At 38.0% G+C, this 20143-nt stretch overlaps 1 protein-coding gene across 9 annotated transcripts in view; it reads left to right on the top strand.

Annotated features, from left to right (window-relative positions):
* LOC141416671 (uncharacterized) overlaps nucleotides 1-16494 on the top strand; it is a 40171-nt gene extending 23677 nt beyond the window's left edge. For 8 of the 9 annotated variants that reach the window (XM_074053826.1, XM_074053827.1, XM_074053823.1 and 5 more), the window contains 3 exons: nucleotides 12154-12280; nucleotides 12469-12529; nucleotides 13154-16494. In XM_074053826.1, coding sequence (XP_073909927.1) covers nucleotides 12247-12280; nucleotides 12469-12529; nucleotides 13154-14648 — 1590 coding nt within the window. In that variant the 5' untranslated portion in view covers nucleotides 12154-12246 and the 3' untranslated portion in view covers nucleotides 14649-16494. The remainder of the gene's footprint in view (nucleotides 1-12153; nucleotides 12281-12468; nucleotides 12530-13153) is intronic. The other variant, XM_074053825.1, reaches the window with a different exon arrangement.
* Nucleotides 16495-20143: the final 3649 nt, after the last annotated feature.

The raw sequence follows: 20143 nt of genomic DNA on the forward strand, positions 1-20143 counted from the left end.
TTCACATGCCCATTTCTTTATTGGTTCATTAGTTTTGGGAGAATTTAGTTTTTTAAGTTCCCTGTATATTCTGGTTATCAGTCCTTTGTCTGATGTATAATTGGCAAATATTTTCTCCCACTCTGTGGGTGTTCTCTTCAGTTTAGAGACCATTTCTTTTGATGAACAGAAGCTTTTTAGTTTGATGAGGTCCCATTTATCTATGCTATCTCTTAGTTGCTGTGCTGCTGGGGTTTCATTGAGAAAGTTCTTACCTATACCTACTAACTCCAGAGTATTTCCTACTCTTTCTTGTATCAACTTAAGAGTTTGGGGTCTGATATTAAGATCCTTGATCCATTTTGAGTTAATCTTGGTATAGGGTGATATACATGGATCTAGTTTCAGTTTTTTGCAGACTGCTAACCAGTTTTCCCAGCAGTTTTTGTTGAAGAGGCTGCTATTTCTCCATCGTATATTTTTAGCTCCTTTGTCAAAGATAAGTTGCTTATAGTTGTGTGGCTTCATATCTGGATCCTCTATTCTGTTCCACTGGTCTTCATGTCTGTTTTTGTGCCAGTACCATGCTGTTTTTATTATTATTGCTTTGTAATATAGTTTGAAGTCAGGTATTGTGATACCTCCTGCATTGTTCTTTTGACTGAGTATTGCCTTGGCTATTCGTGGCCTCTTGTGTTTCCATATAAATTTAACAGTAGATTTTTCAATCTCTTTGATGAATGTCATTGGAATTTTGATGGGAATTGCATTAAACATGTAGATTACTTTTGGGAGTATAGACATTTTTACTATGTTGATTCTACCAATCCATGAGCATGGGAGATCTCTCCACTTTCTATAGTCTTCCTCAATCTCTTTCTTCAGAAGTGTATAGTTTTCCTTGTAGAGGTCTTTCACATCTTTTGTTAGGTTTACACCTAGGTATTTGATTTTGTTTGAGGCTATTGTAAATGGAACTGTTTTCATACATTCTTTTTCCGTTTGCTCATTGTTAGTGTATAGAAATGCTAATGATTTTTCTACGTTGATTTTATATCCTGCTACCTTGCTATAGCTATTGATGATGTCTAGAAGCTTCTGAGTAGAGTTTTTTGGGTCTTTAAGGTATAGGATCATGTCGTCTGCAAATAGGGATATTTTGACAGTTTCTTTACCTATTTGTATTCCTTTTATTCCTTCTTCTTGCCTAATTGCTCTGGCTAGGAATTCCAGTACTATGTTGAATAGGAGTGGAGATAGTGGGCATCCTTGTCTGGTTCCTGATTTTAGAGGGAATGGTTTTAATTTTTCTCCGTTAAGTATAATGCTGGCTGTAGGTTTGTCATATATAGCTTTTATAATGTTGAGGAACTTTCCTTCTATTCCTAGTTTTCTTAGAGCTTTTATCATGAAATGATGTTGGATCTTATCAAAGGCTTTTTCTGCATCTATTGAGATGATCAAGTGGTTTTTGTCTTTGCTTCTGTTAATGTGGTTTATTACGTTTATTGATTTTCGTATGTTGAACCACCCCTGCATCCCTGGGATGAAGCCTACCTGGTCGTGGTGAATAATCTTTTTGATGTGTTGCTGAATTCGATTTGCCATTATTTTGTTGAGGATTTTTGCATCAATGTTCATTAAGGAGATTGGCCTATAGTTCTCCTTTTTGGAGGTGTCTTTGCCTGGTTTTGGGATAAGTGTAATAGTGGCTTCATAAAATGTGTTTGGCAGTTTTCCTTCCCTTTCTATTTCATGGAACAGTTTAAGGAGGGTTGGTATCAGTTCTTCTTTAAAGGTCTGATAGAATTCAGCAGAGAATCCATCAGGTCCTGGAGTTTTCTTTTTGGGGAGACTCTTGATTGCTGCTTCAATTTCATTTTGTGTTATAGGTCTATTCAGGTGATTAATTTCCTCTTGGTTCAGTTTTGGATGATCATATGTATCTAGAAATCTGTCCATTTCTTTTAGATTTTCAAATTTATTTGAATATAGGTTCTCAAAGTAGTCTCTGATGATTTCCTGGACTTCCATGGTGTTTGTTGTTATCTCCCCTTTTGCATTCCTGATTCTACTAATTTGGGTTTTTTCTCTCCTCATTTTAGTCAGGTTTGCCAGGGGTCTATCGATCTTGTTTATTTTTTCAAAGAACCAACTTTTTGTTTCATTAATTCTTTGTATGGTTTTTTTGGTTTCTATTTCGTTGATTTCAGCTCTTATTTTTATTATTTCTCTCCTTCTATTTGTTTTGGGATTTGCTTGTTCTTGTTTTTCTAGGAGTTTGAGATGTATCATTAGGTCATTGATTTGGGATCTTTCAATCTTTTTAATATATGCACTCATGGCTATAAACTTTCCTCTCAAGACTGCCTTAGCTGTGTCCCATAGGTTCCGGTAGGTTGTGTTTTCATTTTCATTGACTTCTAGGAACTTTTTAATTTCCTCTTTTATTGCATCGATGATCCATTCTTCATTAAGTAATGAGTTATTTAGTTTCCAGCTGTTTGCATGTTTTTTGTCTTTACTTTTGTTGTTGAGTTCTACTTTTACTGCATTGTGGTCAGATAGTATGCATGGTATTATTTCTATTTTCTTATATTTGCTGAGGCTTGCTTTGTGCCCTAGGATATGATCTATTTTGGAGAAGGTTCCATGGGCTGCTGAGAAGAATGTATATTGTGTAGAGGTTGGATGAAATGTTCTGTAGACATCTACTAGGTCCACTTGATCTATTGCATATTTTAGATCTTGGATTTCTTTATTGAGTTTTTGTTTGGATGACCTATCTATTGATGATAATGGAGTGTTCAACACTTGGATTAATGTAATTTTTTTTTTTTTTGTGGAACTAAGGTTTGAATTCAGGTCTTTGATCTTGCAAAGCAGGCGCTCTACCACTTGGAGATGGGGTCTCTCAGACTATGTACCTAGGCTTAGAGGCATGAGCCACTGGCACTAGCTTGTAATTTAAAAAAATTTTTGTTCATTCAGTGTTAAATAGTATCTCTATATGTTTAATCTTGCTTTTACTGATTACCTCTGTCATTGAGCATTTTTCCTGTGTGGCCCTTCATGTTTTATGAAGTTGTTTCTCTCTTTCTCACATACTTATTTTCTGTACAAATGGTATTATGCTTTTAACTTCAACTTTATTCATAGATAGTTGATATATAGCAAAGTGATAGGTAGTGTTGTACAACCTTGCTACAATCCTTTATTAATTCCAGGAGTTTTTGTTATTTGGGGATTTTGAACATATACAGTTATGTCATTTGTAACCATTGACAGTTTTATTCTTTCTCGGTCTTGATGCCTTTCTTTAGTTCTTTCTAGTCTTATGCTTTCCCTGTGTCTATTCATCTTAGAATTTTTGTGTTTTAGCTTGTTGAGGTGATGCTCTTGTCAGTCTTACATATGGTAATTCCTACTTGGTTGTGGTGTGAAATTCCATTTATAAATAGATAGATAGAACTTTCTGGGATTTGTTGAGAAGTTTTTTTGTTGCTGTTGTTTGGTCATCAGTGTGGGGCACATAGCTTGAATTAGTAACCATTACTTCTATTTTTGTTTCCTGGAAGAGATTCTAGAGCTCGAAAGCTGCTTTTGCTGAGGAGCACGGACTCCTTTCTTGGGTCCAGAAATTAATTAAAGGCAGAAAGCAGTTAGATGCTGGGCTTACGGCTGTAATTCTAGCTACTCAGAAGGCAGAGATCAGGAGGATCAGTTCAAAGCCAGCTCCAGAAAAATAGTTCAGGAGACCCTATCTCAAAAAAAACCAACACAAAAATGGCTGGCAGAGTGGCTCAAGTGTTAGAGTGCCTGTCTAGCAAGGGTGAGGCCCTGAGTTCAAACCCCAGTACTGCAAAAAAAAGTCAGTTAAGATGATTGCAAGGCTCTTTTCTATGGAAATGGGAGGAATAGGCCAGGCACCAGTGTCTTAAACTGTAATCCTAGCTACTCAGGAGGCAGAGGTCAGGAATATCATGGTTCGAAGCCAGCCCGAGGAAATAATTTGAGAAAAATCCCATCACAAAAATAAGGTTGGTGTAGGCCCAAAGTTGAAACCCCAGTACTGCAAAGAAAAGAAAGGAAATGGGAAGAATAAATTGACAGTGGGGAAAATGTAACAGGGACCACAAAAGAAAATAAACTTTGTTTTTGGGGGTTTTTGTTTTTGGAGTCACTGGGGTTTGAACTCAGGTCCTTATACTTGCTTGGCAGGCACTCCTACCACTTGAGCCATTCTGCTAGTCCCTTGATGGTCCTTTTAATGTCTGTGATTAATAGGGAAGACACCACTTTCATTACTGTCATTAGTAATTTGTGTTGTCTTTTTTACTTAGTTTGGCTAAGTGAGGCTTGTCAGTTTTATGGTCTTTTCAGAAAACCAGCTTTTAGTTTTGTTGATTTCTTCTTGATTTGTCATGCATAAATTTCACTGGTGTCTTTGACAATTACAGTTTTCCAGCTTTTTTTTTTTTTTTTTTTTTTTTGGTGGGAGTGACTTTTGAACTTGGCTTCATGCTTCCAAAGCAGGTGCTCTACCTCTTGAGACACACCTCCAGTCCATTTTTCTCTGGTTATTTTGAGATGCAGTCTCTCGAACTGTTTGCACTGGGTGGCCTTGAACCTCGATCCTCCAGATCTCAAGCTCCCAAGTGGCTAGGATAGATTACAGGTGTAATCCACCAGCACCCTGCCTGTTTTCCTGTTTTTAATTTGGCTTTATCTTGTTCTTCTTTCTCAGTTTTTCTAAAGTAAAAGATCCATTTCTGTATTTAGAGTTCTCTGTACTTACTCATTGCAGTATCAGATGACTTCAGTTGATTCTGACTAATTTTCTGTCTCAACTGTCAATTCCTGTTGGTGGTCTGTTGCAGTCTCCAAGTATAATTGTGGATCTGTAATTTTGTTTTTGGTTCTGTATCTTTTTTGTCTCATGTAATTTGATGTTCTCTTTAGGGGAAGACAACATAATGTCTTAATGGATCCCTTTATCATTTGATCCCTGCATTCCTTTGTGATTTTCCTAACGCTACTACTGCCAGTTTAGTGTGAAATTAATATAGCTAGCTCAGCTTTCTTTTTGTGCTAGAAATGTATCTCTCTTCATAGCGTTGCATTTAATCTGTCTTTGTCGTTTTTATCTTTTTAAATATTTATATACTTTTTAACTGGTGCGTATAAATTAAATGCATCTATAATGTAAAATGATGCTGTTAACTATGTACTTATTGTGGAGGTGATAAATCGACTGAATTAATACATACATTACTACATCCTTATCATTTTGTGGTGAGAACATTTAAAATGTAATCTCTTAGTGACTTTCCAGAGTACAATTTATTGGTATTCACTAGTCACCATATTGTGTAATAGGTCTTTTGAACTTAGTCCTCCTGTCCAACTGATATTTCACATCCTGTGAACATTCTCTCTCCAACTAACCCTTATGTCTGTGTATTTCAAATGGTGTTTCATGTAGCCAACACAGATCTCATTTTCTTATGTACCCTGACACTCTTAATTACTGTGCTTAGCTAATTTACATTTAAATATTGTTGACATTGGATTAATATGTACCACAATGTCACTGTTTTCTCCTTTTTTTCTTTAAGTAGGTATGTTCTTCACTTTGAGAACGTGGTAAGCATATTGTAGTTGACAGTTGTTTTTATCTTTCATAGTAGCACCCACTCATTCTAAAGCAATTCATGAGGTACTACTACCTTGGTTTTATTTCTCTTGTTTGGCATATGGGAGTCTCTGGGCGTGCTCTTTACATCCCCAGTTTTGGACTATTGCTTGCCCGTTGGCCTGTTTTTCTGGGTGTTTGTTTAATCTTCTCATCTGTTTCTATGTTCTTATTTTATGATCCATTTTCTTTGCTTCACTAGACTGTCTTGTATGTTTATTAAACTAAAAAATGTTAAGGGATTTCCCAGTGTTAACAGTACCATTGCAGCCAATGTAAACGCAGTTTACAATAACACTGCACTGTTTTCACAGGCCTTGCAGGTACCTTGTAATGTTTCCAGCTCCTCCCCATCCCATATACAATCACTGTCATTTATTTTTCTTAGTCCTTACAACCAGCCAGTATATTATTGATAGTAACAATATGAACAAACATATTATTGTGAATACAGGAAGTAAGAACCAAAGCATTTATTGTGACCATTTAATTCTTGTCTGATATTCTGTTCTTTATGAGATCAGAGTTCTAACTTCTCTCAAAGAGACCTTTGACTAATTCTTACAATGTAGATATTCTGGAGACATCATCTCAATTTAATCCTGTTTTCTTTCTTTTCTTCAGGCTGCATAAATTCAATGGTAACCTCACCTAAGTTTATTCTTTGTCTTGTCATTGAGTAACTGGAGTGATGATTTCATTTAAATTCTTGTTTTGCACCTGTGAAATTTCTATATGGTTCTTTTCAGGGTTTTTATATTTTGATTTGATTTTGGGTTTTTTGTTTTTATTTTCTTGAGACAGAGGCTTGCTAAATAATTGCAGGTGGCCCGTAACTCACTCTAGCCCATGCTAGTCTCAAAAAACTCAAAATCTCCTGCCTCAGGCTCCTGAATGCTGAAATTACAGATGTTTGCCATTATGCTTGGCTCCTTTTTTTTTTTTTGGGTGGGACTAGGGCTTTACACTTACAATACAGGTGGTATATACCTTGAGCCATGCCTCCGGTCCATTTTGCTCTAGTTATTTTGATGGAGATGGGGGACTCATGAACTATTTTCCCAGGATGGCCTGGGAAACCTCCCAACCTCAGCCTCCCAAGTAGCTAGGGTTACAGGCATGAGCCACTGGCACCCAGCATAGTATGCCTTGCTCCTTTTGAGAAGTTTCAATTCTTTATTGCTGTCATATTATTCATACAACCTTTTCCTGGTTTCTTTTAATTCTTTCACCATGGTTGCCTTAATCTCTTTGAATATAGTCAAGATAGATGCTTGAAACTTTGCCTAGTGAGTTCATTGTCTGTGGTTTCTCAAACTTGGTTTCTCTCAATTAATTTTTTTCGTTGCTGGGCTGTATTTCCCTCCTTCTCTGTAATTCTTTTTTGTTGTTGTTAATGTCAGTAAGTTGACATTTTATTATTTAGGCTAATGGGGTACCTGTGGAAATTAGATTCTTTCCTTTCCAGTGTTGTGGCAGGGATTTTAGACAGGGGTTAAAGTTTGGTTTTTCACTTGCTCCCTAACCTTTGGTTTTAGATGATTTTTCTTTTTCTTTTTTTTTGCAGTACTGGGATTTGAACTCAGAGTCTAATACTTGCTAGGCAGGTGCTCTACCACTTGAGCTACTCTGCCAGCCCACTTTTGGCTTTAGAAATCTCCATCTTGCCTACTCCGTGCAAAGTGCTGGGTTCACCTGCCAGTACCATTGAGAGGGAGAGGGGGAGAGAGAGTGAGAAAGACAAAAGAAAAAAGAAAAGAAAGATCACCCAGTTGATTGGGATTTGGGGATATACTTTGTTTTTCTTCTCGATTGAACTTATGAAAGCCACAATTTTCAAAGTGGCTTCTTTTCTGCCTACTTTCAGAAGCAGGAAGTGACATTTCTCTGGTTGTTACTGCACAATCTGGTAGGGTGTCTGGAGATAAAAACTAATAAATTATAGGGCCTGCTGAACCTGGGTCCCCTATAGAGGTTTATGTCAAATTTTTCTTCTCAGAGATAATTGACATTTTCCTCCCCTTGTTCTGCTCACAGGTTCTGTCAGAATATGCATTGCTTCTCTGTTGTTTGCCTTTGTTCCTGACCTTGGTTCTGTGTATCTACAAGAGTGAAGCTCTGCGTTAGTTGAGTAATAAGCCTTTGCATGTCCTCCAGATTTTTTTTTGTGCCATATTGTCATCAGTGTCAACATGGAAACATATACACACCTCTGCAGATAACCAGAGGAAATTGCGCTGTAAGCAGGATGTCGAGACATTGACTGCCTCCTGTGTGTGTCTGTTCTCACTGACCTGCTCTCCTGCCAGATGGCCAGCCTGCAATGTGACCTATGCTTGCTAGGGGTCTGGGGCTCTCATGCTGTAACTTGGGCTCTGTTGTTTATTGCTGCCCATCTGTGAATTACAACTTACTTTGCCATGCTACAGGGGACACAAGCATATAGAAATTAGTATATCCTTTCTCAAAATTAATTTTTTGTTAAAATTATCCAACATAGGGTATAATGAGAAAAGAATAAAAAACAGGGTATAGTAAGAAAAGAATAAAAAATTTGTTGTAAGATTTAGTAGTAATAACAATAATAATATTCTTGGAATTCTCATTAAGCTACATAACAGGGTCATCAGTAAGTGGTTCCCCGCCTGACTCATCCCATTCTTGCCCATAGGTGACCACCGTCCTGATTCTTTGGTTACTTTTCCTATGTTAACCATGTGTGATTCCTCACTAAGCACTGTTCTTTCAGTTGTGGTCCCTGAGGACTTTCAGTAAGTGAGTAGTAGCTGGGTGGTGGTAGTACACTCCTGTAATCCTAGCTACTCAGGAGGCAGGAGGATTGAGGTTCGAAGTCAGCCCGGGCAAATGGTTCTCGAGACCCTATCTTGAAAAAATGTGCTGGTGGAGTGGCTCAGGGTTTAGGCCCTGAGTTCAGACCCCAGTACTGCAAAAAAAAAAAGTAGTAAAGGATTAGGAAGAAAAAATTTTGTGGATACTTTCTCTGTCCCGCTATATTTTATAACCGCTAGTATCTGAGAAAGGAACCAAATTATTTCCTCCTCAGTTCCAGTGGCCACTGTGTTGGTGAGCTTTTTCAAGGGTGCTTTTCAGTGCTGTAAAAAAAAAAAAAAAAAAAAAACAGTACGTTTCCAGGTATAAAACACAATATGTTCTGTGGACATTAGGGAAGAACGAGCAGTCTGCAGATTGCAGTCATTCATATTACAGGAAAAGCATTGGAGTGTATAAACAGATCCTCCATTTATGCATAACTTCTTGCTTGTTTGTTTGCTATAGTCTTCAAACTTAGATGTTATTTATTTATTTTATTTTTACATTTACTTACATGTGTATACATTATTTGGGCCACCTCTCCCTCACCCCCCTAGATTTTATTTAGTTATTTTCTGAACTATGGCCATGACTCTTGTTTTATTCTTTTTATCTCTTTTCCTTCCTTAATTTTCAATTTAAATTTCTGTTCATTTTCACGCAAAGAAATTATTCTTTCATCTAAAATGCGTTTGCAAATGCTGTGGGTTCAAGTCTTACTTTTCCCACTATTTTGTGTGCTTTGATTATTGTTCATGGAATAGATGGGAATATAGTATATGTTTCTGCTGCTGCTGATAGTGTCTGCTCTATTATGGATGTTTTCTGTTTGTTTATGAGCCCGTTGTAGGCTGTTCTTCATTTCCCATAATTTATTTTAATTTCTCTGTTAATAGTACAACAGTGCCTTAATAGTGAAATTCCAAAGTCTTTTGTGTATGCTAGGTGGTCTGTCTCTTTCTGGTCCCAAAATTTTAAGTGTTGTTAGGCATTTTTTATATGTATTAGAGTTGGTAAAGTAGTTTTGTTGACTAGTCAAAAGTGTGTTGTGATTTATATAATTTTATACATTTGCATGAGAAATGTCAGCTTGTTGACATTGAGCTCTAAAAACAAGTGCGTTCCTTCCCTTTATTTCATTGCTCTTTGATATTCTCAAGTAAAACTAATGATTTTCCATTAGCATAGGGAATTACTTTATGAGTCTTACTTAGTTTTTAAGGGAAGTTGATGTATTAGTTAACTTTCTCATCTCTGTAACCAAAGCATGTGAGAGAACAGCTTTAGGGAGGGAGACTTATTTGGGCTCATTGTTTTAGAAGGTTGATTCTACAGTTGCATGGCCTTCTGTGCTGGGGCAGGAAGGGTCAAGGACAAGATGGCACTGAGGACCTGTCCCCACTGACCTGCTTCCTCCAGCTTGGTTCTACCTCCTAAACCTCCCCAAATGACACAGTTTTCTGGGGACTAAGCATACAGCACATGAGCCCGTGGGAGTTATTTCATATTTGAATGGTAGCATTCTGCCTCGTGGTCCTCTCATAATACAAAATGCATTTAGTCCATCTCCTAGAGTCCCCCAAGTCTAAACAGTTCCAGCATTGGTCAGGAGTCCAAATTCAGGGTCGGAGGTGTGGCTCAAGTGGTACCAGTATGGCCAAAAAATAATAATAATAAAAGTTCAAATTCAAAGTCTCTTCTAAGAGTTAAGGCAAACTGTGACTCCCTGTAAAGTCAAAAGCAAGTTACACTTAATATACACTGGCACAGTAAATGTTGTCATTCCCAAAGGAACAAAAAAAGAGCAAGGAAAGATTTGGACCAAAGCAGGACTGAAGCCCAGCAGGCAAAAACTAAATTTTGTACCTCCTTGTTAAGCATGAGACGCTGATGGTATGAGGTGTGCTCCCAAGGGCTTGGGCACATGACTTTTCTCTTGGGCTGTCTCCACTTGTTACCTGTAGCTTTCATTGGCAGACCTTCTACATTCCTGAGATGTCCTCAAAGCATCTTTCCTATTGTCCCAGTGTAAACTGCTTGGCTTCTTTTTTGTGGCGTTCGCCTCTTCAGAAATTGCATCTTCCTTAGCGTCACCTGGACACATTTCTTTTCTCATCAACTTTAGAACTTCAGGTCTTTATGCTCTTCTTTTTCTCCCGATTCTCACTGTAAACCTGAGTAAAAGCAGCCATCAATAACCCTGTCACAGCCTGCATGCTGGACTGCCTTAAAATTTCTTCTACCAGATTATCCGTCACCTTTAAACACAATCTGTGATAACGTCTAAAGATAGGGAAAATGTCAGATTCTCTGGCACAATGTAACACGCATGACCTGTAATCAGTTCCCAATGGAATCCTTGTTCTCATCTGAAATCTCCCTGACCTTCACTGTCCACATTGCTGCAGTACAGGGCTTCTCTAGCCCACATCTTCAACCTTCCAAATTCCTCCCACAAATCAGTTCCAAAGGCTTAAGAACCGCACAGTCAAATTTGCTCACTGCGACAACCCCACTTGTATAGTGTCGGTTTTCTGTGTTAGCTAGCTTTCTTGATGTTGTGACCAAAATACTTGAGAGAACAACTTAAGGGGGAAAGATTTCTTGTGCTCATGGTTTTGGAGGGATCATTCTGCCATTTTTCTCATAGGCAGAATATCACCTTGGCAGAGGTGTGTGGAGGAGGAACTTTACCTCGTTGTGGACAGGAAGGGGTCAGAGACAAGATCCTCCTCAAGAAATCCCTCCAATGACCTGGTTCCTCCAGCTTAGGTCTCACCTGAAGTTTCCAGAAACACAACTGGGAACCAAGTGTTCATCACAAGAGGCTGTGGGAACATTCCATATTCAGACCATAACAGTTGGTTTGTACGAACCTGAGCACAAGCTTCCAAATATTTCTGTTGGTTTAATTACTTAGGATTCACTAAATTCCCAAGATGTGACAAGAGGTGTTAAATTGTATATATCAGACTAGCTGATCATCCAGATTATATTTTGGCTTTGATCAGGTAGGTTCCCTCTGATGAGCATGTCAGAAAATTGCAAACATTCTGAGGGACAAAAGAAGTTAAACAAATAGCATATACTTGGCAGGAACTGTTAGGAACACTAAGCCTCTCTTTACACTCAGATTGGTAAGACTGATCCCAATAGTAGTTCTGAGATACCACATAAGATTGAACTCAAACATTTATAAAAAAAATATATATAGACTCAGGACAATTGATGCTAACTCTTTTGTGCTTCAAATAGTAGGACTTAGTAGATACTACAGACCCAGTGCACATAGAAAAACTGGAGTCATCTAGCAGGACAATGGGTATTACTGTTCTACTGTTGCTTTACCAAATACTTCTAATTCAGTATCAGAATTGCTGTGTACAGGCTATATGACTTGCTATATGGAGAATAAGAGTACGGCAACCAAGTATGGCAACCAAGACAAGAGTGCACATTTGGAGAACATGGTATATGTGATTTTTTTTTCCAAATGATGTTGGCGATCAGACCCAGGACTTTGCACATGCTGGGCAAACACTCTGCCACTGAACTACATCCCCAGCCACTTAAGAACTTTTAATAAATGAGTTTAGGTCAGCAGTGCTTTGAGTCTCACCCTCCTGGAAATATATGTGATGTCTTAGGAGTCAGTGGATTTTGAGGATGTTGCTGTGAACTTCACCCTGGAGGAGTGGACTTTGCTGGATCCTTCCCAGAAGAAACTCTATAGAGATGTGATGATGGAAACCTTCAGAAATCTGGCTTTTATAGGTAAGGGTGACACCATTACCTTACTCAGTCAATCAAATAAGTTTTTTTTGCTTATCAGTGATTTGGAATATGGAAAGGGAACATTTTGGTGATTATACCAAACATGTATACTATGAATCAAGGTAGAGTCTTGACTAGTTTTGTATAATGTAATAATTCATAATGATTTTTCTGGATCTACATTTTAGGAAACAACCAGGAAGGGCAGAACGTTGAAGATGAGTACAATAATGCCAGAAGAAATCTACGGTAATCTCTACTTTCACTGAGAAAGCATTGTCCCTTAGTAATCTGAAAGTGACAGGAAAATTTTAAAACAAACAAATGATACTAATAAATCAAGTTTCAAATAGAAAAATATGCATTCAGTTTAGGATCTGTAATGAGAAAGTCTGAAATCCAAAATGCCCCTATATTGGATATTTCTGGAAAACCAGCATGATGCCACATATGGTACTTTATGATGGCTTATTGTACAGAAAATGTATTCCATGCAAAATATTGTGAGCATGATATGATATAAAAGTGATTTTGTGTTTAGATGACTGATCCAATATACACATTATGTATTACTATCCAATAATATACATTATGTATATACCAATATTTTATAATCCAAATGCTTTTGATCCCAGTCATTTTGCAGAAGGAATACTCAATGCTGTTTAAATGTGATACAGACATTGAGTGTTTACTTAATTGAAATATTGCATAGCAGTATCACTGTTTTGATAATAGCTGTTCTTGGACCTTTTTGCAGAGTCAGGAACCCGTTCATTTTCTGAAAATCTTACGGGGAGTCCAACTAATATTTCTACCAGCAAGTCATTGAGAAATAAACTCTTAGTATTGTTCTGCTTGTTTTTTTTCCAGAAGTCAAGTGATACAGAGACTCTGTGAACATGAAGAGAGTAGTCAATGTGGAGAAATCTTCTCTCCAGATTATATTGTGAAGAAGAAAACTTGTGGAGTAAAATCACATAAAAGCCATGCGTGTGAAGTCCTCATTGGTCATCCATCCATAAACATGCCTCTCATTGGTGTCACTGGACAAAAATCATATGAGTACCAGGAATATGGAGAGAAGCCACATAAATATTATAAGGATCCTAAGAAAACCTTCGGTTGTGCACAATCCTTTCAGAAGCATCAACGGACTCCCAATACACACAAACATCATGAACACAAGCAATATGGCAGTGCTCCCAGTCATTCCAGTGCTCTTCAAATACAGGGAAGAATTCACCCTGGAGAGAAACCCTGTGTGTGTAAACAATGTGGGAAAGTTTTTAAGTGCCTCAGGTCTCTTCGGAATCATGAAAGGTCTCACCCTGGTGAGAAACGGCATCAATGCAAGCTGTGTGGTCAAGGCTTCAGAAAGCGCAGTTACATTCAAATACATGCAAGAATTCACACTGGAGAGAAACCTTACGTGTGTAAGCAATGCGGGAAAGCCTTTAGATCTTCCAGTTCTGTTCAGATACATGAAAGAATTCACACTGGAGAGAAACCCTATGTATGTAAGCAATGTGGGATAGCCTTCATTCGTTCTAGTACTCTTCAAATACATGAAAAAACTCACACTGGAGATAATCCCTATGTGTGTACACGATGTGGGAAAGTTTTCAGTAGTCACAGTTCCTTTTACAGACATGAAAGGACTCACAATGGACAGAAACACCCTGAATGTAAGCAATGTGGAAAAACCTTCAGTTGTTCCAGTTACATTCAAATACATGCAAGAACTCACAGTGGAGAGAAACCATTTGTATGTAAGCAGTGTGGGAAAGCCCTCAGTGGTTCTAGTGCCCTTCGGTACCATGAAAGGATTCACACTGGAGAGAAACCCTATATATGTAAGCAATGTGGGAAAGCCTTCAGTGGTTCCAATTCCCTTCTAAAACATCAAAGGATTCACACTGGAGAGAAACCCTATGAATGTAAGCACTGTGGGAAAGCCTTCAGTGGTTCCAGTTATGTTCAGATACATGAGCGGATTCACACTGGAGAGAAACCCTATGAATGCAAGCAGTGTGGGAAAGCCTTCATTTATTCTGGTTCCCTTCAGCTGCATGAAAGGACTCACACAGGAGAGAAACCCTATCTGTGTAAACTTTGTGGCAAAGCTTTCAGTGCTTCTAGTTCCTTTCAAAAGCACAAAAGAACTCATACCGGAGAGAGACCCTATGAGTGTAAGCAATGCGGGAAAGCCTTTAGTTCCTTGAGTAACATTCGACGACATGAACAAACTCACAGTGGACAGAAACCATATGTGTGTAAACAATGTAGAAAAGCCTACTGTGATCGCAGTTCTCTTAGAAAACATGAAAAAACTCACAGTCTGAAGAAAACGTACGTGTGTAAGTAATGAGACAAAGCCTTCAGATGTTCTCAAATAGTTTCCTCAAATACATGAACTCACTGGAAAGAAGACCCGTGTATGTAAACACTGTGGTAATAAACCTTTAATTATTCCAGCTTCATTGAAAGCCATGAAAACAAAATGTGAGAAAGTCTTATTATCACATGAGGTTTTATAAAAAAAAATTTTGCTAGGGCATATTAGTTTTATAAAATAATGGGTTTCATTGTGACAATTTCATACCTGCATATAATGTTCTTTGATCATATTCTCCCCATTAGCTTCTGTTGCCCCTTCCCTTTCTCTTTTCTAATAGACCGTCTTTATTTTGCTTTCATGATGGCATCTAGTTCCATCCATTTTCATGCAAATGATAGGGCTTAATACTTCATTGTGTTATGTACCATATTTTTTTTTATTGTGGGGGAAGGTCGGTTCTGGGGCTTGAACTCAGGACCTCATTCTTGCTAGGCACATCCCCCACCCTTTTTGCTTTAGTTATTTTTCTGATAGGGTCTGATATTTTTGCCTGAGCAGTTTTGGACCACAGTCTTCCTATCTGCCTCTTGTGTATCTGGGATTACAGGTTTGCCTCACCACACCCACCTTGTTGAAATGGATTGGCTAGCTTTTTGCCCAGGAATGCCTAGAACTATGATCCTCTAATCTTCATCTCTCAAGTAGCTGTGATTATATATACCATCCATACAACATTTTCTCTATGCATTCGTCTTCTGACTGACACCTAGATTGAGTCCATATCTTGGCTACTATGCTTTTTTTTTCCCTGATGGTACTGTGGCTTGCACTCAGGGCTTCACGCTTGCTAGGAAGGCACTCTATCATTTGAACCACTCCAGCAGCTCTTGGCTATTATGAATAGTACATTACAAACATGGGTATGTGAGCATCTGTAAAGTTGCTAATAATGATACATTTGGGTGTATACTCACACTAGACAGGTGCTAGACAAGTAGACTTGAGCTACTTGTGCTGGGCATTTTTCAGATAACATCCTGCAAACCTATTTCTCCTGCTGGCTTTGAACCTCGATCCTCCTGATCTCTGCCTCCTAGGTAGCCAGGATTACGGGTGTGAGCCACCAGCACCCAGCCATTTGTACTTCCTTTGAGAAGTGTCTGTTAAGTTCATATGCCCATTTATTGATTTGGTTTTTAATTGATAACAGTTTTTCAGTTCTTTATACATTATGGATATTAATCTTGTGGAAGATCGTAAGGATTTTGTGTCATCTCTTCATTCTATTCATTGTTCTCTTTGCTGTGCATAAGCTATTTAATTTGATGCAATCCTATTTGTCAATTCTATTATCTACTAAGCAGTTGAAGTCCTGGTCAAGAAATCTTTGTATTAGTATCTTGAAGTTCACATAGTCTTTCTGCCACTTAGGAAAAGGTGTAGTGGAGAGTACTCGCATCAATATAAATAAAGCATGTGGAAACACCCATAGCCACCACTGACCAATTCATAGATAAAAAAGGACATGTTAAAGAGATAAACTGTGACAACAAGGTGTTTGGGTGTACCTGTAGGAATGTAGGTCGAGTTAAAACTTAAGAATGTGAAACATACAAGAAAGTTGTCAGTCCTACAAATATTTTCAAAGTCCTGTGAACATTCCTTATGTAGCAGAATGCTATAAACAAAAGTAATATGAAAAGCTTGATGAAAAATGATTTCAGTGGAAGCTCCAGAAAATTCACACCCTAAAGGAAATGTTTCACAATGTACAAATACATATTGTGGTTTGTTCTTGCAGTACATACGTGGACTGTGTAATTCTTATTTTCACTCTTGAAAATAAAACTTGAAAGTGACCTAATTGTGTACATTTTGCTTATGCAAAAGTGTATGAGTTTAATGGGTGGTGTCTTGAAATCAAATCAGTAATGTGTTTGTTTCCTTTCATTTTGAACTACATTAGAACCCCAAGTGAAATGAAGTGTCCCTAATTTGCCATTCAGTATAATGTTTATGTTGTTTTAAAATGATTAATGAACCATTTAAAAATGCTCTTGTTAATTCTTTGGCTTTTCCTAGTTGTCCTCATGTGTGAGGTTTGACCTAAACAAATGAACAATTTTCACATGGGTTTCCTATTGTTTTATTTTTGTTTTCTTCAAATAACATTTATGTGCATGCCTTTTAGACTTAAATAGTATTTAGCCAAGGTTCAGAGGAGAAATGGTAGTACACTCAAAACGAGTGAGACTGACAAAGGCTCTACAGATGCTCAACAGATGGTCCTCACGGAGTGCGAGTGGCATGTGGAAAACTAGCCCAGCAACAGCCAGGGTGATGTTCTTTGTTAGCTGGGTAGTTTTTTGGGGGTAGGAGTGAGGTGCAGTACTGGGATTTGAACTCATGGCCTTATGCTTGCTAGGTAAGTGCTCTACCAGATGAGTTATGCCTCCAGCCTTTTTAATGTTTTTCAGATTATCTGACATTGTGGAGGACAGATGAGCCCATCTAGCCCTGAAAAGCTATAATTACTTCTTAAAAGTCTAGTAGAGCTTGTTTAGAAACCCACTTGGGAAATGATTTTAGGGAAGTAAGGACTTTGAATACCATTTCCATTTCTTGACAACTTAATTTGAGTCACCAGCATCCACATCCATGTACCAGATAGGGAATTTGACATTTTTCTAAGAATTTATCTGTGGTCTAAAATAATACAAACAATAAATACCACCTATGTTATGTATACATTATATATTATGGTCTAAAATATATGCAATAAATATTGCATATATATGATATATAATTTTTTATATATTAAGTTTTTTTTTTCTGTGGTGCTGGAGATCAACGTTGATATCTGGAGCATCAGGCAAGTATTCTGTCACTGAGCTACTACGTCTCCAGCTTGATTTTATCTTTTGAGACAAGGAGTTTGTTACCAGGGTGGTCTTACATTCATGATCCTCCTGCCTCTGTCTCCTGAATGCTGGGATTCCAGGGATGTGCTACCACACTGGCTTGCTACTTTATAATCTATTTATTTTTCCTGTGAAGTTGACAAAAGGATGTTTTGTTTCTTCCATCTTGAAGTTCAAACCCTTGACTGGGGTTTGAACTCAGGGCTTCACACTTGCAAAGCAGGCTTTCTTACCACAAGAGCCACACTGCCAATCTAGTTTGCTCTGGTTATTTTGGGGTTAGTTCTCGTGACCTGTTCTGTCCATACTGGCTTTGAGCCACTATCTGATAACAGCCACCCAGATAGCTGAGCCACCAGTGCCTGGCTGATGGAAATTTTTTATGTCTTAAGGAAAATATTGACAAAATATATGTTTGGTAAAATGCTCATTCTCTGTTCTACAGAGTAAAAAATTTGGTGTCTGAATACTTACTGCATAAGAATAAGTTGGATTTCTTATGAAATTTCCATGTCTAACCATTTATGTAATGTTGATTTAATTATGTGTATCTCACTGGAAGTGTGTCATTACTTGCTACTCCAGGAAAATATTGTTACGTAGACCTGAGATTTATGCTGATTGCTCTTGAAACCATCGTGAATATTATTTTTATGTGTGTGGCTTAAAAATTTTCATATGTACTTAAAAACTGAACATGTTTCTTCATTGATGGAAGTGTTTTATTTCCTACTACAAAATTAGTACATCAAAAGTTCTTAGGTGTTGTTCAGGGAAAAAACATGGAATTAAATTCTGTGTCACCAAATTACTCCTCAGTTGAAGTATGACAACACAAACTTAAAAAAAAATAGTCCTTAGAGATTCCAAATAGCATAAATTATCCCATCCTTTTACCTTATTACCCGATATATCCTCCATTCCTTAGTTCTTTTGAATCTCTTACATGTAGTCTTTTTAAAGCTGTGGACAAAGTTAATTTAAAAAGTTACGCAAGCTGGTCACCTGGTGTTGAACGCCTGTAGTCCTAGCTACTCAGAAGGCAGAAATGAGGATCAGAGTTTGAAACCAGCCCTAGGCAAATAGTTCTTAAGACACTATCTTGAAAATACCCAACACAAGAAATGACTGGCTTGAGCGGCTTAAACAGTAGAACACCTATCTAGCAAGCATAAGGCCCTGAATCCAAACCCCCCTCTCACAAAAAAAAGTTATACAAAATTGTTTTGAACACCACAACAAAAGGTATTTTTATGTTATTATTTATTTTAAAGGTACTGTGCTTTAGACTCAGGGCCTACACTTTGAGCCACTCCACCAACCAACCCTTTTCTGTGATGGTTTTATTTCAAGATGGGGTCTCAAAAACTATTTTGCACAGACTAGCTTCCAACCGCAATCCTCCTGACCGCTGCCTCTTGAGTAGCTAGGATTATAGGCGTGAGCTGCTGGTGCCCAGATGTAATTTTAATTCTTTAGCATCATGGTTAGAAGGGAGCAGCTCAATTGTACACAATGAAGACTGGCAACCTGTCAGTGATGGGGCGATAAGGATGATGGTTCCTGCAGTGGGACCATGGGTGAGAAAAACCAGCCCCCCATAAACCCTTTATCATGTGCAAGTATGTGCCTCTGGATGGTGTGACCACACATGCTGTTAGGTGATAACAGTTGCTCCAAAATAACTTTTAAGTTAGATGTCCTAATTAGGCACAGAGCTGTTAGCTAGAGTGGAACCTTGTACAGCATTCTCAACCGTCTAAGCTTTTAGATAGTCTTTCTTGATTGTTCCTTCATAATTTTAATACATGTGAGTATCTTACCCATAAACTAGATTACCTTTAAAGAACTGTACCTACGGTGCAGAATGATTCAAGTGGTAGAGTGCCTGCCTAGCAAGCCTAAGGCCCTGAGTTCAAAGCCAGTTATACAAAAAAGTACAGTTTACAATGTTTAAAAAAAAATTACCTGAATGAAGTTCCCAGGAAAGATCAATCCTTGGACCCTGACTCGTATTTTTGCAAGCGTTGGTTGTGCTCATTTCCATCCCCAACAGTTACTGAACATTTAGTGTAGGGAAAGAAAGGTGCCCAAGACATAATTTCAATCGCGGCAGAATTGCCATTGTAAGTTCCATTGAAATTGCACTTGTAAAACATTTTACTGCTACTGCCTTCCTGGCTTACATAATTAAAATGATTGACCATGTGGAACTCAGGGTCACAGGGTTTGTTCCTTCATGGAAGTAAACTACTCCCTCAGTGTTCTTTCTGTCTGGCATTCTAAATTGTCACATCTCTCATTCGCTGAACTTTGCCCTCATGTGCTAACTGATAGTCAAATCTTAGCAGAGATTAATGTCCCTTTTGTGAACTTCCTTCTGTCCCCCCTTCCTGTGTACTGAGTGTTGTCCCTCCCTCTCCCCTCAATTTATACTTCAAAATAAAGCCCTACAATGAAACTTGATGGAATTTGGGGTTGGGGTGTAACAGTGAAGGGATTCCTGAATGCATGAGGATGGGTCCTCGCAGTGTGGTTAGACTCCTAAGGAGAGGAGAGTGAGTGAGATTGTGTCACCTGTGAGGACATAGCAAAATGCTT

The sequence above is a fragment of the Castor canadensis genome, chromosome 14, assembly GCF_047511655.1.
Source record: "Castor canadensis chromosome 14, mCasCan1.hap1v2, whole genome shotgun sequence".
Classification (NCBI taxonomy): domain Eukaryota; kingdom Metazoa; phylum Chordata; class Mammalia; order Rodentia; family Castoridae; genus Castor; species Castor canadensis.